Genomic DNA, 16,517 nt, shown 5'->3' with positions numbered 1-16,517 from the left:
AAGAAACAAACTTTAGTTTTCAAAATATATATAACAATAATTAGTTTTATTGAAAACAAAATAAAAAGTAATTGACAAAGGGTATAATTCACAAATCGTACATTTAAAATACCAAAACGACAATTCGTACTTTTAAAATAACAATTAAATAGAAACGCTAAATTCACATTCAAACAAGAAACGGGGGAAAAATTCCTTCATCTAAGAAATAGATTTACTCATTAAAACAAAATAGAGGTCAAACTAGTCTTAAATTAAATTAATGATACTCTTGACCAGGAAAAAAAAAGTTACACAGAATTTATCTTTTTTTTTTTGGTCAAACACACAATTTATCTTTAACACTGGATTTTTATGACTTTTTACTTTTTATCAAAAAAAAAAAAATCTTTTATTGAATCCAATAATTATTCAATAAAAATTAAACTTTTTTCTTATCAATATACGTGTATACACCGATGTAACTGGTCTATAATATAGACCAAATACTTTTTTATAATAATAACAAAAAGGAATAATAATAATAGGAAAAAGAAACTTAAAAAAAGATAATATTATTTTTTTGAGAGAAAAAGATAATATTTTAGTATTGAATCGGGCCCACATTAAAAAACCTTATAAATAACACACATATGTAACAAAATTATGCAACAAAAAATATTTTGAAGGTATTCGGGATTTGAAATCGTGTTGGTGTCCCTCTCTTTTTGTTTGTGCCGCTACTTTGAGGTATTTTTTGAATCTCTATTCTTTCTTTGTACTTTTTTCCTTTCCTTGCAAAGTAGCGTAGAATTGATCAAGGTGAAGAAGCTATTTAGCTTCGTAGTTACGATTTTGTGCTGACGTGAATTCTATTATCTTTTTGTTGACAGTGAGAACACTGAGAAGATGACAAGCAGGAAGCTGGAGAAGACGACTTCGATTGATGCTCAGTTGAGGTTGTTAGCACCTAGTAAGGTGTCTGATGATGATAAGCTTGTGGAGTATGATGCTTTGTTGCTTGATCGTTTCCTCGACATTCTTCAGGATTTGCATGGCCATGATATCAGAGAAACGGTATTATTATTATTTTTTTATTTTACGTTTTTTTTATATAGTTTTTTTTTTTTTTAATCATGAAAAGATGTTATTTTTACTTGAGCATTGATAAATTTCATATGCCGTGCTTCAATTTTATGTAATGATGATAAAATTTAAAGGTGCTTTTTTGACTCAAAAGTATTTATTTTTTTTATTTTTTTTTATGAAACCCCTTTTTGTTTTTTGTGAAATTGTAAATCTTTTTAGTCATGGAAGATTGTAATTTGGTGAAAAAAATTATTATTTTTTTATTTGGGGTGTGTGTATGTTATTGTATCCCCATTGGAATGAATATTTAAAATTATGTTTGATAGTCCCTTAGGCCTAGATCAATTGACAATGCTGAGATTGTTAGGCTTGAAATTTTTTGTGGTTACATGGATTCGAAGAACCTGGGATCTCCCCTTTGTGTGTATGAGTTTTCAGGGGGCGCTTGTCACTCTGTCTGATTAAAAAAAGTTATGTTTGGTTGGTTTAACTGTTGAAGGATCTTTTTTTTTTTTTTTTGTGAAGGAACTGTTGAAGGATCTTGAATTGCGTGTACTATGTATGGTTTTAATTGTCATTATGTTGTGATCCTTGAAATTACAAAGAACTACGATCGAGTGCAGCTGATCTGGCCTCAATCACAGCTGCATTGCGGTCGTAGAGACAATTATTGATGTAGTTGTCCAAATTGATGTTGAGTTGTTTTTTGAAACTGGCAAACCATGGTTCTATGTCTCTTTTCTTTTTGATCCTTTGTGTTTTAAGTTTTTTAGCTAAAAGTTAGGTTTTGGTGAAATAGATTCATGCTTCAGTATATCAAATCTAATTCTTCATGGATATTAGCTTGCTTGCAGATGGTCTGTATTTTTATTTTACTTAGCTGCCGCATAAATGGACTCCGTGGCTTATTAGTTTCATTAATTTGATGTTGGCTAGGTTCAAAACTGTTATGAGCTGTCTGCTGAGTATGAAGGGAACAATAACCCTCAGAAGTTGGAGGAACTCGGGAACATGCTGACCGGTCTTGATGCTGGGGATTCTATTGTCATTGCCAAGTCTTTTTCTCACATGCTTAACTTGGCCAATTTGGCAGAAGAAGTTCAAATTGCCTACCGCAGAAGGATTAAGTTATTAAAGAAGGGGGATTTTGGTGATGAGAACTCTGCCATCACTGAGTCAGACATTGAAGAGACCTTCAAGAGGCTTGTGAATCAACTGAAGAAGACCCCTCTTGAAGTCTTTGATGCTTTGAAGAGCCAAACTGTTGATTTGGTCCTAACTGCTCATCCTACCCAGTCTGTTCGCAGATCTTTGTTGCAGAAGCACGGAAGGTTTGTCTTTTACTTACCTTGATTGTGATTGTTGAAATGAAACTAACACTTAATCTTTTTGTTGATAATAGTTGTCTTTTTATTTTCTTTTCAGGGTTAGGGATTGTTTGACTCAGTTGTATGCAAAAGATATTACACCAGATGATAAGCAGGAACTTGACGAGTCTTTGCAAAGAGAGGTGCCTAACTTCTGATTTTTCTTGATTGTATATACATATATGATGTCATCATTGTCAACCACATGATTGTATAAGTTGTATGCTACTTAATATATACAGTTACTATACATAAACATCATGATCGAGGTTGATATTTTCCTGTGAACATTCAAAGTAGTTTCAAGAAGTTTAGACATAGTAACCTTGTATATTAAGTTATAAATTATTTTCCTTGGCTGGGCTTGAATAATCAGAGTTATCTGTGTTAACACCTATTAGTACAGATAGCATTGAATAAATGCTGTGATGCTACACTCATTGCATGGTGGTCTAGAGTGACTATAATTTATATGTTTTTATTATCCAAAATTAAAATTTTATGACTCTTCACGTGAGCATTTGGTGCATCATCTTTGGGTTCAGAATAAATATTTGTACAAGTCAAAGTATTATGTCTCATGTAATCTACCTTCAAGTAGTGCAATATCTTAATAATATTATAATCCTCGGTCCAAATTATTTATTTTATGTTTATATGGCAAACTTTGTGTGGTGATAAGGTCTTAACGATGTTTCTCTCCTGCAGATTCAAGCTGCATTTCGCACAGATGAAATTCGAAGAACTCCTCCTACACCACAAGACGAAATGAGGGCAGGAATGAGCTACTTTCATGAGACAATCTGGAATGGTGTACCAAAATTTTTGCGCCGCATTGACACCGCTCTGAAGAACATTGGAATAAATGAACGCATCCCATATAATGCCCCTATTATTCAATTCTCTTCATGGATGGGAGGAGATCGTGATGGTATCTTTCTTTACTCCGAAGCAAATAATGATGGATATATTTCTCATAAATCAAGTCTATTTTTGTTAAACTTCCTGATTTTTTTTGTCAAAAGTATTTATTTGGATAAAGATTTAAAATATTTAATTCCTAGATTTCTGATCCCTCATATTTTCTTCTTTCAGTTCATCTCTTCATTGAATTCTATCATGTTCAGTTTCGGATACTGCTTTACTAGTTCTGGCTTGTAATGTACTATAACCTGTCATAATATTTGTCTAATGCGCATTGCAGGAAACCCCAGAGTAACTCCTGAAGTTACAAGGGATGTGTGTTTGCTGGCTAGAATGATGGCTGCTAATCTGTACTTCTCTCAAATTGAGGATCTCATGTTTGAGGTATCAAATATGCTGGTCATTATTTTTATTTTTTTTTGGTCAAATATGCCGGTCATTATTAATCATCCTTCAAAAAAAAAAATTATTAATCATATTGAACTGTAACATTGTTAACCATCTTGCTTATTGTCTACTTCTGGCAGTTGTCCATGTGGCGCTGCAATGATGAGCTACGTATTCGTGCTGAGGAACTTCACAGCTCAGCAAAAAGAGATGCAAAACATTATATTGGTATGTACTGTGTAATCGTTATAATAATTTGTTTTGAATTACACTCTAAGCATTTAAATTATTTATTGAAATCTACAATATTGAACACATAATTTCATTTTTAGTGCTGAACACACTAATGATGCGATGTTGTGTCAAACTTGTCGATTCATCTAGAGTTGTACCTTTTGATGCTTTGATAAGTAAATTGTATTGAGTATTATTATAATAAATTCTTCATTGCTGCAGAGTTTTGGAAACAGGTTCCTCCAACCGAGCCATATCGTGTTATTCTAGGTGATGTGAGGGACAAACTATATAATACACGTGAACATGCCCGACAGTTACTATCCGATGGGAGCTCTGCAATACCTCAAGAGGCTATCTTCACAAATGTTGAACAGGTATTATCCTCAAAACTGCCAAATAACCTATCCCATAGTACAAATAGTTGAACATTTTCATTTATAAAGGCAACTTCCTTGAAGTGAATTGTTGGATAATTAGATTGCTTCTCTCTTTTTCTTCAGATAATGCTCTAACACTTTTAATACCGAAGCCATTTTCTTGAGTTCTTTCGTTGATATTAACACCACTAGCAGTGCTGGATTTTCCATCCTTAGAAATTGTTTCACCTCTTGATTATGGGAACATTAGGTTTGGTAGATTTTAGTTTATCTAGTGCTTATTAATCTGGTCTTTTTAAAAATATGAAGCTGGATGATTTTCAAACTGCTTGGAAGGTTGTATGTTGCTAATCGTTACAATTTATTCAAGTTGGCAACAATGTTGTCAACTCTAATAAATGAGTTATCAATTTTAACTAGCCACCATTGACTCCACAAATTCAGAAAAGACAATACCAAATGCATGGCATGAGATTATAATTGTTCAAAATGATTTCTTGATATAGTATTTAATATATTATATTAAACTCTAACATCCAATTTTTCATGTAGTTCTTGGAGCCTCTTGAACTATGCTATAGGTCATTGTGTGCATGTGGTGATCAACCAATAGCTGATGGAAGTCTTCTTGATTTCTTGCGGCAAGTTTCCACCTTCGGGCTTTCACTTGTCAAACTTGACATCCGTCAAGAATCAGACAGGCACACTGATGTTATGGATGCTATAACAAACCACTTGGAGATTGGATCTTATCGAGAATGGTCTGAGGAACGCAGGCAGGAATGGCTGTTGTCCGAGCTCAGTGGAAAGCGCCCTCTCTTTGGCCCCGATCTTCCTAAAACTGAAGAAATTGCTGATGTGTTGGATACCTTCCGTGTCATTGCTGAACTTCCTTCAGATAGCTTTGGTGCTTATATCATTTCGATGGCAACATCTCCATCTGATGTGCTTGCTGTAGAACTTTTACAACGTGAATGTGATGTGAAGCAGCCACTAAGGGTCGTTCCGTTGTTTGAAAAACTTGCTGATCTTGAGGCTGCTCCTGCTGCAATAGCCCGCCTATTCTCTATAGAATGGTACAGAAACCGTATCAACGGAAAACAAGAAGTCATGATAGGATACTCAGACTCAGGAAAAGATGCTGGTCGTTTCTCTGCAGCTTGGGCAATGTACAAGGCTCAAGAAGAACTTATTAAGGTTGCAAAGGAGTTTGGTGTTAAGCTTACAATGTTCCATGGAAGAGGAGGGACCGTAGGAAGAGGAGGAGGTCCCACTCATCTTGCTATATTATCTCAGCCACCAGATACTATTCATGGCTCACTGCGGGTTACAGTTCAAGGTGAAGTTATTGAACAGTCATTTGGAGAGGAGCATTTGTGCTTCAGAACACTTCAGCGTTTCACTGCTGCTACACTTGAGCATGGAATGCACCCTCCTGTCTCACCAAAGCCAGAATGGCGTGCCCTTATGGATGAGATGGCTGTCATTGCAACAAAGGAATATCGCTCCATTGTTTTTCAGGAACCTCGTTTTGTTGAATACTTCAGATGTGTAAGTATTTTTTGCAATCATTCTTATTTGTTATTAACATCAATGACGCCCTTGAAATTCTAGCATTTTAATTTGTATTTTTACCAAAATTAATAATCTTTAAGGCATTGTTCAGGTTGGATGTTAGTTTTGAGAATTTTAAATCCAGAACATTGTTCGATTTTGTGGTTTCCAGTTTTAAAAGAAGATAAAAACTAAAAACTCTGTCTCAACTTGATACTTCCCACCACTGCCGAGGGCTTCAAAAACTAAAAACTCAATCACCCGGAACCACAACATTCCCTCAGTTAATGCAAGCATTCAAAATTACATTTTAATAGTGTATTAGTCTTAGCGATTCAGTTATACATCTTTAATACACTTGGTATTTGAAATTTCACAATAACAGTTATGACTATTGATTATCATGTTTCATTCTTCTCTAGTCCTGTGAAAATTATTATTTTTTACGATATATAGTTGCAATAATACTATCATATGGTTTAAGTGAGATTTTTATTTCCTTTTGCATCACAAAACTAATGACCTTGAAATTTCTTTTCTTATTTTTTCTTTTATTTTTGTGTACATAATTTTCTCTCCTTACTTTATTAATGAATCTTACTAACTGCAGGCAACTCCTGAGTTGGAGTATGGAAGAATGAACATTGGGAGTCGTCCATCAAAACGAAAGCCAAGTGGAGGAATTGAATCACTCCGTGCTATCCCTTGGATCTTTGCCTGGACTCAGACAAGGTTTCACTTACCGGTATGGCTTGGCTTTGGGGCGGCGTTCAAGCATGTAATTGAGAAGGATTCAAAGAATCTCCAAATGCTTCGAGATATGTATAATCAATGGCCATTCTTCAGGGTCACCCTTGACTTGGTTGAGATGGTGTTTGCCAAGGGAGACCCAGGGATCACAACTCTTTATGACAAACTCCTAGTGTCAGATGAACTGTGGTCGTTTGGAGAGCGACTAAGGTCTACTTATGAAGAAACCAAGAGCCTTCTCCTCATGGTAAGCTATTATTTTATTGCTACTATTTTTCTCACAGGGATTTTTTTTTCCCGCATTTTTATTTGGCTGCTGTAGATTGATGTGGTTCTTTTTTATTTGATTCATCATTTGGTTTGTTATGTATTATCATGTCACCATGTAAAGTTGAAAATATATGTTGAAAGCTGAAATCTTTCATGCTATTAAAATATTCCACTTTTTGACCTAATGTATTTCTATAAATCTTGTTTGTAGGTTGCTGGACACAAAGATATCCTTGAAGGAGACCCTTACTTGAAGCAAAGACTCCGTCTTCGTGATTCATACATCACAACCCTCAATGTCTTGCAAGCCTACACACTGAAGCGAATCCGTGATCCTGACTACCATGTGAAGTTGAGGCCACATTTGTCCAAGGACTGCATGGAATCAAGCAACCCGGCAGCAGAGCTTGTGAAACTCAATCCTATGAGTGACTATGCTCCTGGTTTGGAGGATACCCTTATTCTGACAATGAAGGGTATAGCTGCTGGCATGCAGAACACTGGTTAAGCTGTTATGATTGTTACTTTCCTATGTATACAATGTTTGTAACTTTGTGGCATGGGATACATACATTGCAACCTATCTATTACCGTATAATAATACCAGATTTTTGCTTGTGCCAGCAAGCAAAAATTTCTTTATTTATCCCCTTCTGTCATTTGATGGTTTACTCTTATCTCATAATCCTCATAGTCATAGGTTTACTTGTGCCAGCACTTTTTAGCATTTGCTAAAAATATATTATGATCGCTACCAAATCAAACTAAGATTCATCAATAAAACATTCATCAACATATATTGTTTAAACCATAAATAATATATATTATGATCGGCATCAAACCAAATTAAAATATATTTAGTCTTGCCAATTTTAAACCTTAAATTTTGAAATAAATCATTCATCAACATATATTGTTTAAACCATAAACTTTGAAATAAAATATTTCAATAGCGTTGATGATAGAGAACACTTTTAACCATAAGATTATACTAGCTCCACTGCCAACGTTTTACTATCTCTTTTACTAGATAATTCACTTTGGTTGTTATTATAGAACAAACTTTAATTTAGAGTGTGATAAAAAGTATGTAGCAATAATATCAAATATCAAATCATTTTTACAAGTTAATTCTCATTGAGTTATATTGATGTATTTCAAATGATCTTACATTTACTTATTATTTTGGTTATAAAAATAATACAACTGAAATGAAACTAACGAAGTTTGCTAACATACACAAAATACTAACTAGAATAACTAATATGATGAATATACATGACACTGTCCATCAAAGTAAAAAAGATTATAAACATGTGTTGTCACTTCCAAGAGGAAAAATACACTAGATATATTTAGACATTATTACAAAAGGAACATATGAATGTAATTTTTATGTCCCTTGTTGTAATTAAGATTCTTAATATGAAAAAGAATGCTATCAATACATGTTTAATGTAAGAGAAACCCCAAATTTAGTCCTTGGTCGATATATTTAGGTCCTTCTTTGAAGCAACAGTAATCACCTCCTCTATAGCTTGTGCAAAAGTTGCCATCTTGTATGTGAAAAAACCAACTAGCATTGGTATCAATTCTAAGTGCATAATTCCATATTCTGGAACAAGAATCCTGCATTGAAACAACCTTGTTAAGCAGTTAAAACAGAGTTTAACCAATATTCTAGGTTTTGGAGAAACTAAAGCTAGGTTAGTGAAACAAATTTTAAAAGAATCCACTCTTATATATTTATTAAATTTGAATTACCATCCTTAATTCTCATTCCTATTTATTAAATCCGAGTTACCATTCTTAACTCTCATGATACCGGTTCATATCTACTCTCTATCGCCTTCATTATTGGAATAGTAATTGCTACAATCACATATCATAAGAGGACTTACGCATTCCATCTATTATAAATCATAACCAATACAACAGGAACCAGTAATCTTGGCTGCCCAATTGCTCCCCTGCAATTAACATACACAAGTTGTTAAGCCTCTGTTATCTATGCCAATGAACAACGTGAAAAATGAAACAAGGTTCATGGCTATAACAGTGTAAGTGATCACTATGTCTAACAAGTGTTCTCACATGTGCAGATGACTCACACACGCACACAAGTATAATTATTAATGACTATACCCTACACTAAATTTATATAGACACCCCATCATATTTTACCATAATATATTTCTCCCTGTTCACATCTTGAATGATATGGAAAGAAGATGAAATATAGTTAGATGCATGTTTAAAATTTGTTTGCAAAATAGTTATTGAACTCTTTTGGAAACTTCAAATATTACTGAGAAAAAAATAGAAACTTCACACTTGACTATCAAATAGTTGTTTACTGAAGAAATTAAATTTTGCATAGTAAATCTATCAACTATAGATTACTTGATAGCGGCCCTTGCACCGTTTGGGTTTAGTGAGTCCATGCTACTTCCCAGCATGCGGATATACGCCAAAGAACCAAGAAAGCCGGCACCAAAGCTGAATACATGAAAGAAAAGTATGTATTAATCACACATGAATAAACATTAAAAATTTCTTTGGAAGGACACAAGGTGTTCTGAAATCTTAGCAATGGAAACATGAGTCATGGCACTGATTATTCCCGAGAAGTTGTTTCTTTTAATCATCTTAATTTTAACCACATTTGATAGCATAGGCAAAAGATGGGAATGATTTAGCAGGATCTCCAATTCAAAATAACCAAGTTAATAACTGCTAGATGAATCAAGGTACCTAGCTGCAATCTCAGGAGAATAAGAAACATAAGTTGAAACAAGACCAACACCACCTATACCCAATGTAAGCGCTTGCAACCTCTTCTTTAACTGAAATTAAGTTTAGGAACAGAATTAGTGAAGTTTGGAATTTGACCAATGTCACAATGAATGAAAAAATGTAAGATCTACATAACATTAAATGAACAAAAACCAACCAGACAACGGTGTTGAGTACCTTAATATACTGCTCCCTGTATTGAGCAGCCAATACTTCGGGATTTTCACGAGACTTCCTTGATTCCCGAAGCATCACATCCTGTAGGTAGTTAATATTAACAATCATCAAGTTTTCATTTTGGGTTCAAAAGTAAACTGTGGATCGAGTATGTCCTACACTGACCTAGGTTATACACTTATATAAGCTGAAAAGTATATCCAATAAGTTAGAAATTAGATACAAATGACACAAATTTAAAGTGATATATACAAAATTACTTACACTGCCGTCAGTTGCAGCTTTGGCGGCTCTATTCCATTTGTCTTGCTCACGACGTGTTGGTGCTAATCTCCACCTTACTCTCTTGCTGTCACTTTCTGTCGCCTGATAGACATTAAATTTGTAAAAAGATAAATGAACCTTTGGAAAAACAACACAACAAACCATGTGTTTTTTTTTGTTTTTCAAATAGAATTCAATACTAAATAGATAAAGAGAATTAAATACTAAAGATCAGGAAAAATCAAGTGTTAAAAATATCTAATATCCTCTGAATTAAATACTCATAAAATTGAAAGATATATCAATAAGAGAAAAATCAAAAAAAGATACACATCTCTTACAATAATTGGTGTCTCTATTTGCTGCTGTACAACAGGAGCTGAGAGTTCTTTGCTCAAATCAACTTCCATACTACAGTTCATAATTCAAATGACTTAATAGATGAAGAGAGAACAAAAGGGAAAAAAACATAGAACAATGAAAGCACGTTTGAAGACTTGGATTCAAATATTGTAGAACGAGACCTGTCGAGGCTCATGACTCTATTTAAGCTTAGAAACCCAGAAGGCACTTCCTGTTCACAAAAAAAAAAAATATTTATGTCAGTACCAATTCATGGAATTAAACAAAATAATCTGTAGTCAGTCACCAAGATATCTTGAGCCACCACCACTACCAGTCTGCTACCAACCGACATTTTTGTCACAATGTGGGTTTGGTTCTATGAATCAAACAACCATCATGTTCAATCGAAAAACAATTCTATTAAAATTTCTTGAGTCAACAAGGAATGAAAAAGATAGCATCATAAAAAACATCCATTGTTTCGTATCATTCTGATTCCTATCTGAAAATTGGAATGAAGTAACTCCATGCTAAACAAAGTCACTGTTCACCATACATTTTTTCCACACCCATAAATGTGTTTAATAGATATAGATATTAAGAGGTATTTGATGGTATTACTGTTATGAGTAAATCTGCACATTCGACAACATATGAAGTGCCACACATTGATGATTATGTGAATTAAATCTGGTTTTGTTCATTTCATTTCCATTTCTAATAAAAACTAAACGGATGGATGTAATGATAAGTAAATTGAAGTATAAATAAAATTTGGTTCAGTAAATTTTACTCCTTTGCTCCAATGGTCTCAAATATCAATATTTCTTTAAAGGGTTGACCATTCAAATCTATATAATTATTATACAGAAAATAAATTGAGACAACATTCTTATTCTTCTATACTACATATAGGAGCAAAACATAGAGAACGCAGAAAAACATAACTAACTTCCCTGTAAATCTCAGTGCTTTTGAAAGGGATTGAGAATAATCTGGATAAGTGACTATCTTTACTTTAACTCAAAATTCAATATATGGAAATTGGATAGGCATAATCATCATCATAACTAGCAAGTACACATGTCCACAACCACAAGCAATGCAGCAATCAATTAATCATTCCATATTAATTCCAACAAAACAAAACCAATTCAAAAGATACCCAGATGGAAAATTAGTGAATTTTACAAACAAACAAAAAAAAAGTAAAAACCTTTGAAGGAGAAGGTTGTTCAGGTGGATGAATCATCCTTTCAAAATGAGGAACAAAATCTTTGTTCCACAAATAATCATCAGAAGCTAAAGGGTCAGGGTCTTCACCACCCCAATACTTACGAAGCTTGGTGGTTGTTGGAGGACCACCGTAGTCACCAGGAGCCATACCAGTAGACCATTTCATGGGTTTTTTGTTCGGAAGAATAACCTTTGTTTGTCTTGGGTTTGGTTGTAATGGTGATGATGATGAATCTTGTGAAATTGGTGTTGCTGCACATGTTACACAATTGTAGTAGTTAATAATTCCCATTTTGTTTCTCACTGTCTTATGTTCTGGTTCTTGTGTTGTGGCTATGTGTGTGAGAAAAGCAATGAACTGAAAAACACAGAACCAGTAATCTATAGATATTGTGTGTGTCTATTAAAAGGACACACATCGTTTGTTTGCAAAATATCTACTATCCATGATAAGTGTATCCTTTGGTTTCATGAATGAGCCAAAATTTATTATTTGATTTTGATAAGTTTGTTTACTCTCAAAATTATTTTGTCAATTGATTCAAATTTAAAGTTATAATTTTAAGATTTTAATTATAGAATTGATTTTTAGAATAATATATTTCCTATCGTGTCAATTATAAACAACATTTCACTTTTTAAGTTCGTTGAATGACTAATATATTAATTATTCAATAAATCAAAAAAAAATAATTTTTTTTCCTTATAATTGATATTAGAAGGATTAAATCATTTAGGGGTACGTTTGTTTTAACTTTTTTAACAAAAAAGAAAAACAAAACCCTTGTATTACTTATACTATCATTTTGGAGGGTTAAATGGATCCACCGGGTTCAAATCCTACAAAGAGCGAAAAAAAACTAATATAACAATTAACATATTAATCTTTGCTATTAAAAAAAATTAACTAATTATTGTTTGGGGATTGTTTTTATAGAGAAAATTACCCTTGAAAATTAAATTCTTTTTCAAATCTCAATTTAAAACGAAATCTATGTCTAGATTATAGTAAATTTGAAAATTGACTATTTTTCAATTGATTTTGTTTTGGCTAAAATACACAATTGATCCGCGAACTTTTAAATCTAGCGATTTCGGTTCTCTTATTTTAAAATTCACACTCATTGCCCTCAACTTTAGGCCTTTTACAAAAGTATTGCTCAATTAATTTTGACATGGTCGATACTAATGTGTACATTTTTTTTTTCTACATATGTAAATGTACACGTGGAGATTAATTTAAAAAAGGAAAAAAAATCCAAAAACCTATCTAAGGAAAAACATAGGAGTTATAATGATGTTAACATGGCGGCTCATGTAATCATTTTCTTGTAAATTTCTCTTGTTACGATGTGAACGATAAAGGATCTCTTTTCTTTACATGCCTCTTGCTTCTCTAAATTTCGTTTATACTCTCACCTTGTGCAATTTTACTATCTTAGTTCTTTCATTATACTCTAAATTTTGCTCTTTGGGAGAATTCATTAATATGGGTGAAGCCCCCGAGTTTTTGCTCTTCGGGAGAATTCTTAATTGGGTGAGGCCTTCGTGTTTTTCCTTTTTTGGCGTAGGCGCATGTTCGATATTTCTTTTGGACTTATGAAATTTGAATCTTTGTGCAATACATATCATTAGCCCTCGAAACATGAGGCCTTTTCGGGGTCGAAATGGTTTGAGAGCATCCTCCTTGTCCATGAGCGCATTGTCATTTAAGTCCAGAGCTCTCAAAGAGTTGACTTGGCCTTTAAGTTCAAAGCTCTCACAAGTGTTGACTTGCATTTTAGTTTAGAGCCCTCATAGGGGTTGACTTACGTTTAAATTCAAAGCCCTCAAAAGGGATGGCTTGCGTTTATATTCAGAGCCCTTAAATATTTTAGAATAATTAAAACTTTGACTTTTCTTTTTCATTTTTTTATAACCTTATTCAAAAAGAGCTCCATCATCCACACCATCTACTATGGACTTAATAAAAAAAAACAATCAATTATTTATTTCTTTAAAAAAAACTATCAAAATGACAAATAATTTCATTTAATTCTTTGGCACATGTCATTTTATTTGTGTAAACAAAATCAATTTTTTTGTATAAAAAACACATAAAAATTTGAATTCATTATAAAAAAATGACTAGTTGTCAATTATCAACTTCAAATAATTTTTTTTGGGTATATCACTTTATTATTTCAACATTATTCTTTATAAATGAATCATTAAAGAGCGTGTTGAAAAGTACAATTCATAAACGGAAGAAAGGTATGTCACTAATAAACTGAATGAATTTTTTTATTTCTTATAAATAAAAATGAGAATCGTTATTATATACTAATTATAATTTTATTATAAATTTTTTTGAACAAGACAAAATGAGATATATTACAAACAACAGTGATTCACCTCGCACAAGGCGTGTTGATAGTGAAGCACCCAAGAACCATCAAAAGAACAGCCAAAATAAATTACATGTTGACATCCATACAAATGAGCAAATGTTTCCACCAATCATGATAACAAAAGTTAAACGACAACTGTTTTGATTTCAGCCACAAGAATAAATTTAACAACTTTCTCAATGAGGACATAAGGATCTGAAGCTGTATTTTGAAAGACACGATTATTCATCTCCTTCCATATTATAAAAATTATATGCGGATCAAAAAAGACACTGATATTGATGAACATATATAATTTTTTTAAAAGCAAATATGTATAATCTTTTGACCTAAGCGAAACCCGTAAAGATTGTATTATTATTTTTATTTTTTTGTCAAGAAAGATTGTATTATTTTATTGATCATTAATAATAATAAAAAAAAATGCATTTTTTCCCCAAGAAAAAAAAAAGGGATATACCAAATCGTAAACGAATAATTACATCAAATGAACCCACATTTTCAAGGGCTCATTTATCGTGCCTTATTGGTGCTCAAAGCAGTTCAACGTACTTGTTTAATGGAGATAGATTACAGTAGATAATACTACCAATTAACCTCTTTATTAGCACAAAGGGTTTTATTTTCCTTGCAAGTTATCAACAAAACCCAACCCAGCCAGCCCCTGGTATTGATCAATAAATTAACGGTATTATAACCCACCCACAGTAAACTAAATTAAAGACCAAGAAAGAGATCGATGCAAACACAATTAAATGAAGAAAAAAATACTGTACAAAATATACCTAAAAAATTAAGAGACTGAAGTTTATTGCCAATAACCAATTCAAAATACATAAAACAAGACCAATGTTTATAATCATGAATTATGACAATTATGCATCCAAGATCCACTCTCCACCAAACCACTCATGATGAACTCTGATCTGATCATAGCGGTAGTAATTCGTCTCTGAGCTAGTGCTGAAATACACCCAATAGCAATGGCCCTCTTCAGCAGTGATGATCTTCTCACTGGTGATTTGCCCTACCCACCAACCATCATTATGGAAAGCATCAACTTTCTGATTGAGTTGAAATTCATGAGGATTACGAACACGTGGTGGTGTTGGACGTAGCTCATATGGATAAATGGTCTCTACAAGAGGTCCAGACTTGTCCTCAAGCAAAAGATTCTTGTATTGAACCATGTATTGTCCATTTTGGAGACGTGAAACAACTCTGGCTTTGTAGTACGAACCGAAAAACCCCTCTTCTTTACTGCATACTTCTACTTTATCTCCTATTTTGTAATCCACTCTCCTCATTGGTGGACGCATGGTGGAACAATGTCAAGAATCTACACGAAGAAATCTTGAGAGGGATGGAAATTGTTTTTATTTGTGTGTTTCAAGTAACACACACCTTGTGTTGTTATATAGTCGAGGAGATGGGTTGTTTGTTCGACATTACGATTTTTTAGACGGTCTAGATTTTTTGAAGGTAACTTTAGTGTGATTGGACGGACGGTTGAGATTTTTTCTTCTAGAAAAGTTTATTGTTTTGCCTTTTTTGTTCATTTTTTATTTATTTTATAACCAAATATGTGAGATAATTCTGATTTTATTGTCAAATTTATTTAATAAATTTCTATCCAAAAATATATTTAACAATTTAGTTTTTGAATAACAGCTGTTTTTTTTATATAAATTAATTAAAGGTAATCTTTTATATATAGTTAAATTTTTAATAAATAAATAATTTTAATTTTAGTATATCCTATCCTATCCTTTTTTTGATAATTTTAATATATCTATTCTATTTAGGGTTTAGGGTTTATACTATGTATATAGGAAAAACTTTTTTTTTGTAGGGAAGAAAATATAAACTTTTGACATGACTTTTCTTTTCCAATTTTTTTTTTAAACAACCAATTTTACTCTTTATATAATTATTTATTTACCTGTAAAAAAAACTATTTCTTTTGACAATTTTAATATATTTAATCACTTGAATAAGTTTTGCTCTTTCTTAGGTCTAAAAGTTAGCCTTAACTTGATAAATCAAGGGCTTATGCTTCCAAAGGGGTGTATAGGGAAACAGAAGTGAATCTAGAACAGCAGACGGGACTTAAAGTCACAATAGGCTGGATAAGTATTTGGAGTTGCACTATAAAAGAAGACTTTCTTTAGATTTATGATAAGGTAACAACAAAGTTGGCAGCCTGGAAAATAAGGGTTCTTAATAAACAAGGTAGAGTAACGATGGCTAATGCGGTTCTTACCTCTCTTCCACCTTACAATATGCAGATTCAATGGTTTCTTCAGTATGCTTGTGAGACCTTGGATCGTATAGTTATAAATTTTGTTTGGCAAGTTGGAAGAAGACTACTCAAC

At 32.7% G+C, this 16,517-nt stretch overlaps 3 protein-coding genes across 3 annotated transcripts; 1 reads left to right on the top strand and 2 right to left on the bottom strand.

Moving 5' to 3' along the window:
• Nucleotides 1–607: 607 nt before the first annotated feature.
• Nucleotides 608–7,580, top strand: LOC11409065 (phosphoenolpyruvate carboxylase). The gene is made up of 11 exons (XM_003607534.4): nt 608–729; nt 873–1,056; nt 2,005–2,399; nt 2,494–2,578; nt 3,144–3,366; nt 3,640–3,743; nt 3,887–3,974; nt 4,203–4,357; nt 4,913–5,911; nt 6,525–6,911; nt 7,146–7,580. The coding sequence occupies exons 2-11, from the start codon at nt 889–891 to the stop codon at nt 7,440–7,442; spliced, it is 2,901 nt and encodes a 966-aa protein (XP_003607582.1). The 5' UTR covers nt 608–729; nt 873–888; the 3' UTR covers nt 7,443–7,580.
• Nucleotides 7,581–8,198: 618 nt separating this feature from the next.
• On the bottom strand, nt 8,199–12,123 carry LOC11420267 (protein CONSERVED ONLY IN THE GREEN LINEAGE 160, chloroplastic). The gene is made up of 9 exons (XM_003607533.4): nt 11,733–12,123; nt 10,696–10,745; nt 10,513–10,582; nt 10,172–10,273; nt 9,908–9,988; nt 9,689–9,780; nt 9,338–9,433; nt 8,836–8,904; nt 8,199–8,563 (listed from the first exon to the last, which is right to left on the bottom strand). Exons 1-9 carry the CDS (start codon nt 12,042–12,044, stop codon nt 8,410–8,412), a joined length of 1,026 nt encoding a protein of 341 aa, XP_003607581.1. The 5' UTR covers nt 12,045–12,123; the 3' UTR covers nt 8,199–8,409.
• A 2,801-nt stretch (nt 12,124–14,924) lies between these two features.
• On the bottom strand, nt 14,925–15,637 carry LOC11414124 (protein AGENET DOMAIN (AGD)-CONTAINING P1). Its single transcript, XM_003607529.3, has one exon. It carries the CDS (start codon nt 15,459–15,461, stop codon nt 15,018–15,020), a length of 444 nt encoding a protein of 147 aa, XP_003607577.1. The 5' UTR covers nt 15,462–15,637; the 3' UTR covers nt 14,925–15,017.
• Nucleotides 15,638–16,517: the final 880 nt, after the last annotated feature.

This window comes from Medicago truncatula, chromosome 4, assembly GCF_003473485.1.
Source record: "Medicago truncatula cultivar Jemalong A17 chromosome 4, MtrunA17r5.0-ANR, whole genome shotgun sequence".
Lineage (NCBI taxonomy): Eukaryota > Viridiplantae > Streptophyta > Magnoliopsida > Fabales > Fabaceae > Medicago > Medicago truncatula.
The sequence above is the reverse complement of the archived record's forward strand: the minus strand, read 5'-3'. Positions and strand labels throughout refer to the sequence as shown.

Excerpts from the sequence above, each read along its gene's own strand:
- LOC11414124 (XM_003607529.3), bottom strand. The coding sequence starts at position 15,461 with ATGCGTCCACCAATGAGGAGAGTGGATTACAAAATAGGAGATAAAGTA.
- LOC11420267 (XM_003607533.4), bottom strand. The coding sequence starts at position 12,044 with ATGGGAATTATTAACTACTACAATTGTGTAACATGTGCAGCAACACCA. Across the intron at positions 10,583-10,695 it reads AGAGTCATGAGCCTCGACAG|TATGGAAGTTGATTTGAGCA; the intron begins GTCTCGTTCTAC and ends TATGAACTGTAG. Across the intron at positions 9,989-10,171 it reads AAGCTGCAACTGACGGCAGT|GATGTGATGCTTCGGGAATC; the intron begins GTAAGTAATTTT and ends AACTACCTACAG.
- LOC11409065 (XM_003607534.4), top strand. The coding sequence starts at position 889 with ATGACAAGCAGGAAGCTGGAGAAGACGACTTCGATTGATGCTCAGTTG. Across the intron at positions 2,400-2,493 it reads TTGTTGCAGAAGCACGGAAG|GGTTAGGGATTGTTTGACTC; the intron begins GTTTGTCTTTTA and ends TTTTCTTTTCAG. Across the intron at positions 3,367-3,639 it reads GATGGGAGGAGATCGTGATG|GAAACCCCAGAGTAACTCCT; the intron begins GTATCTTTCTTT and ends TGCGCATTGCAG.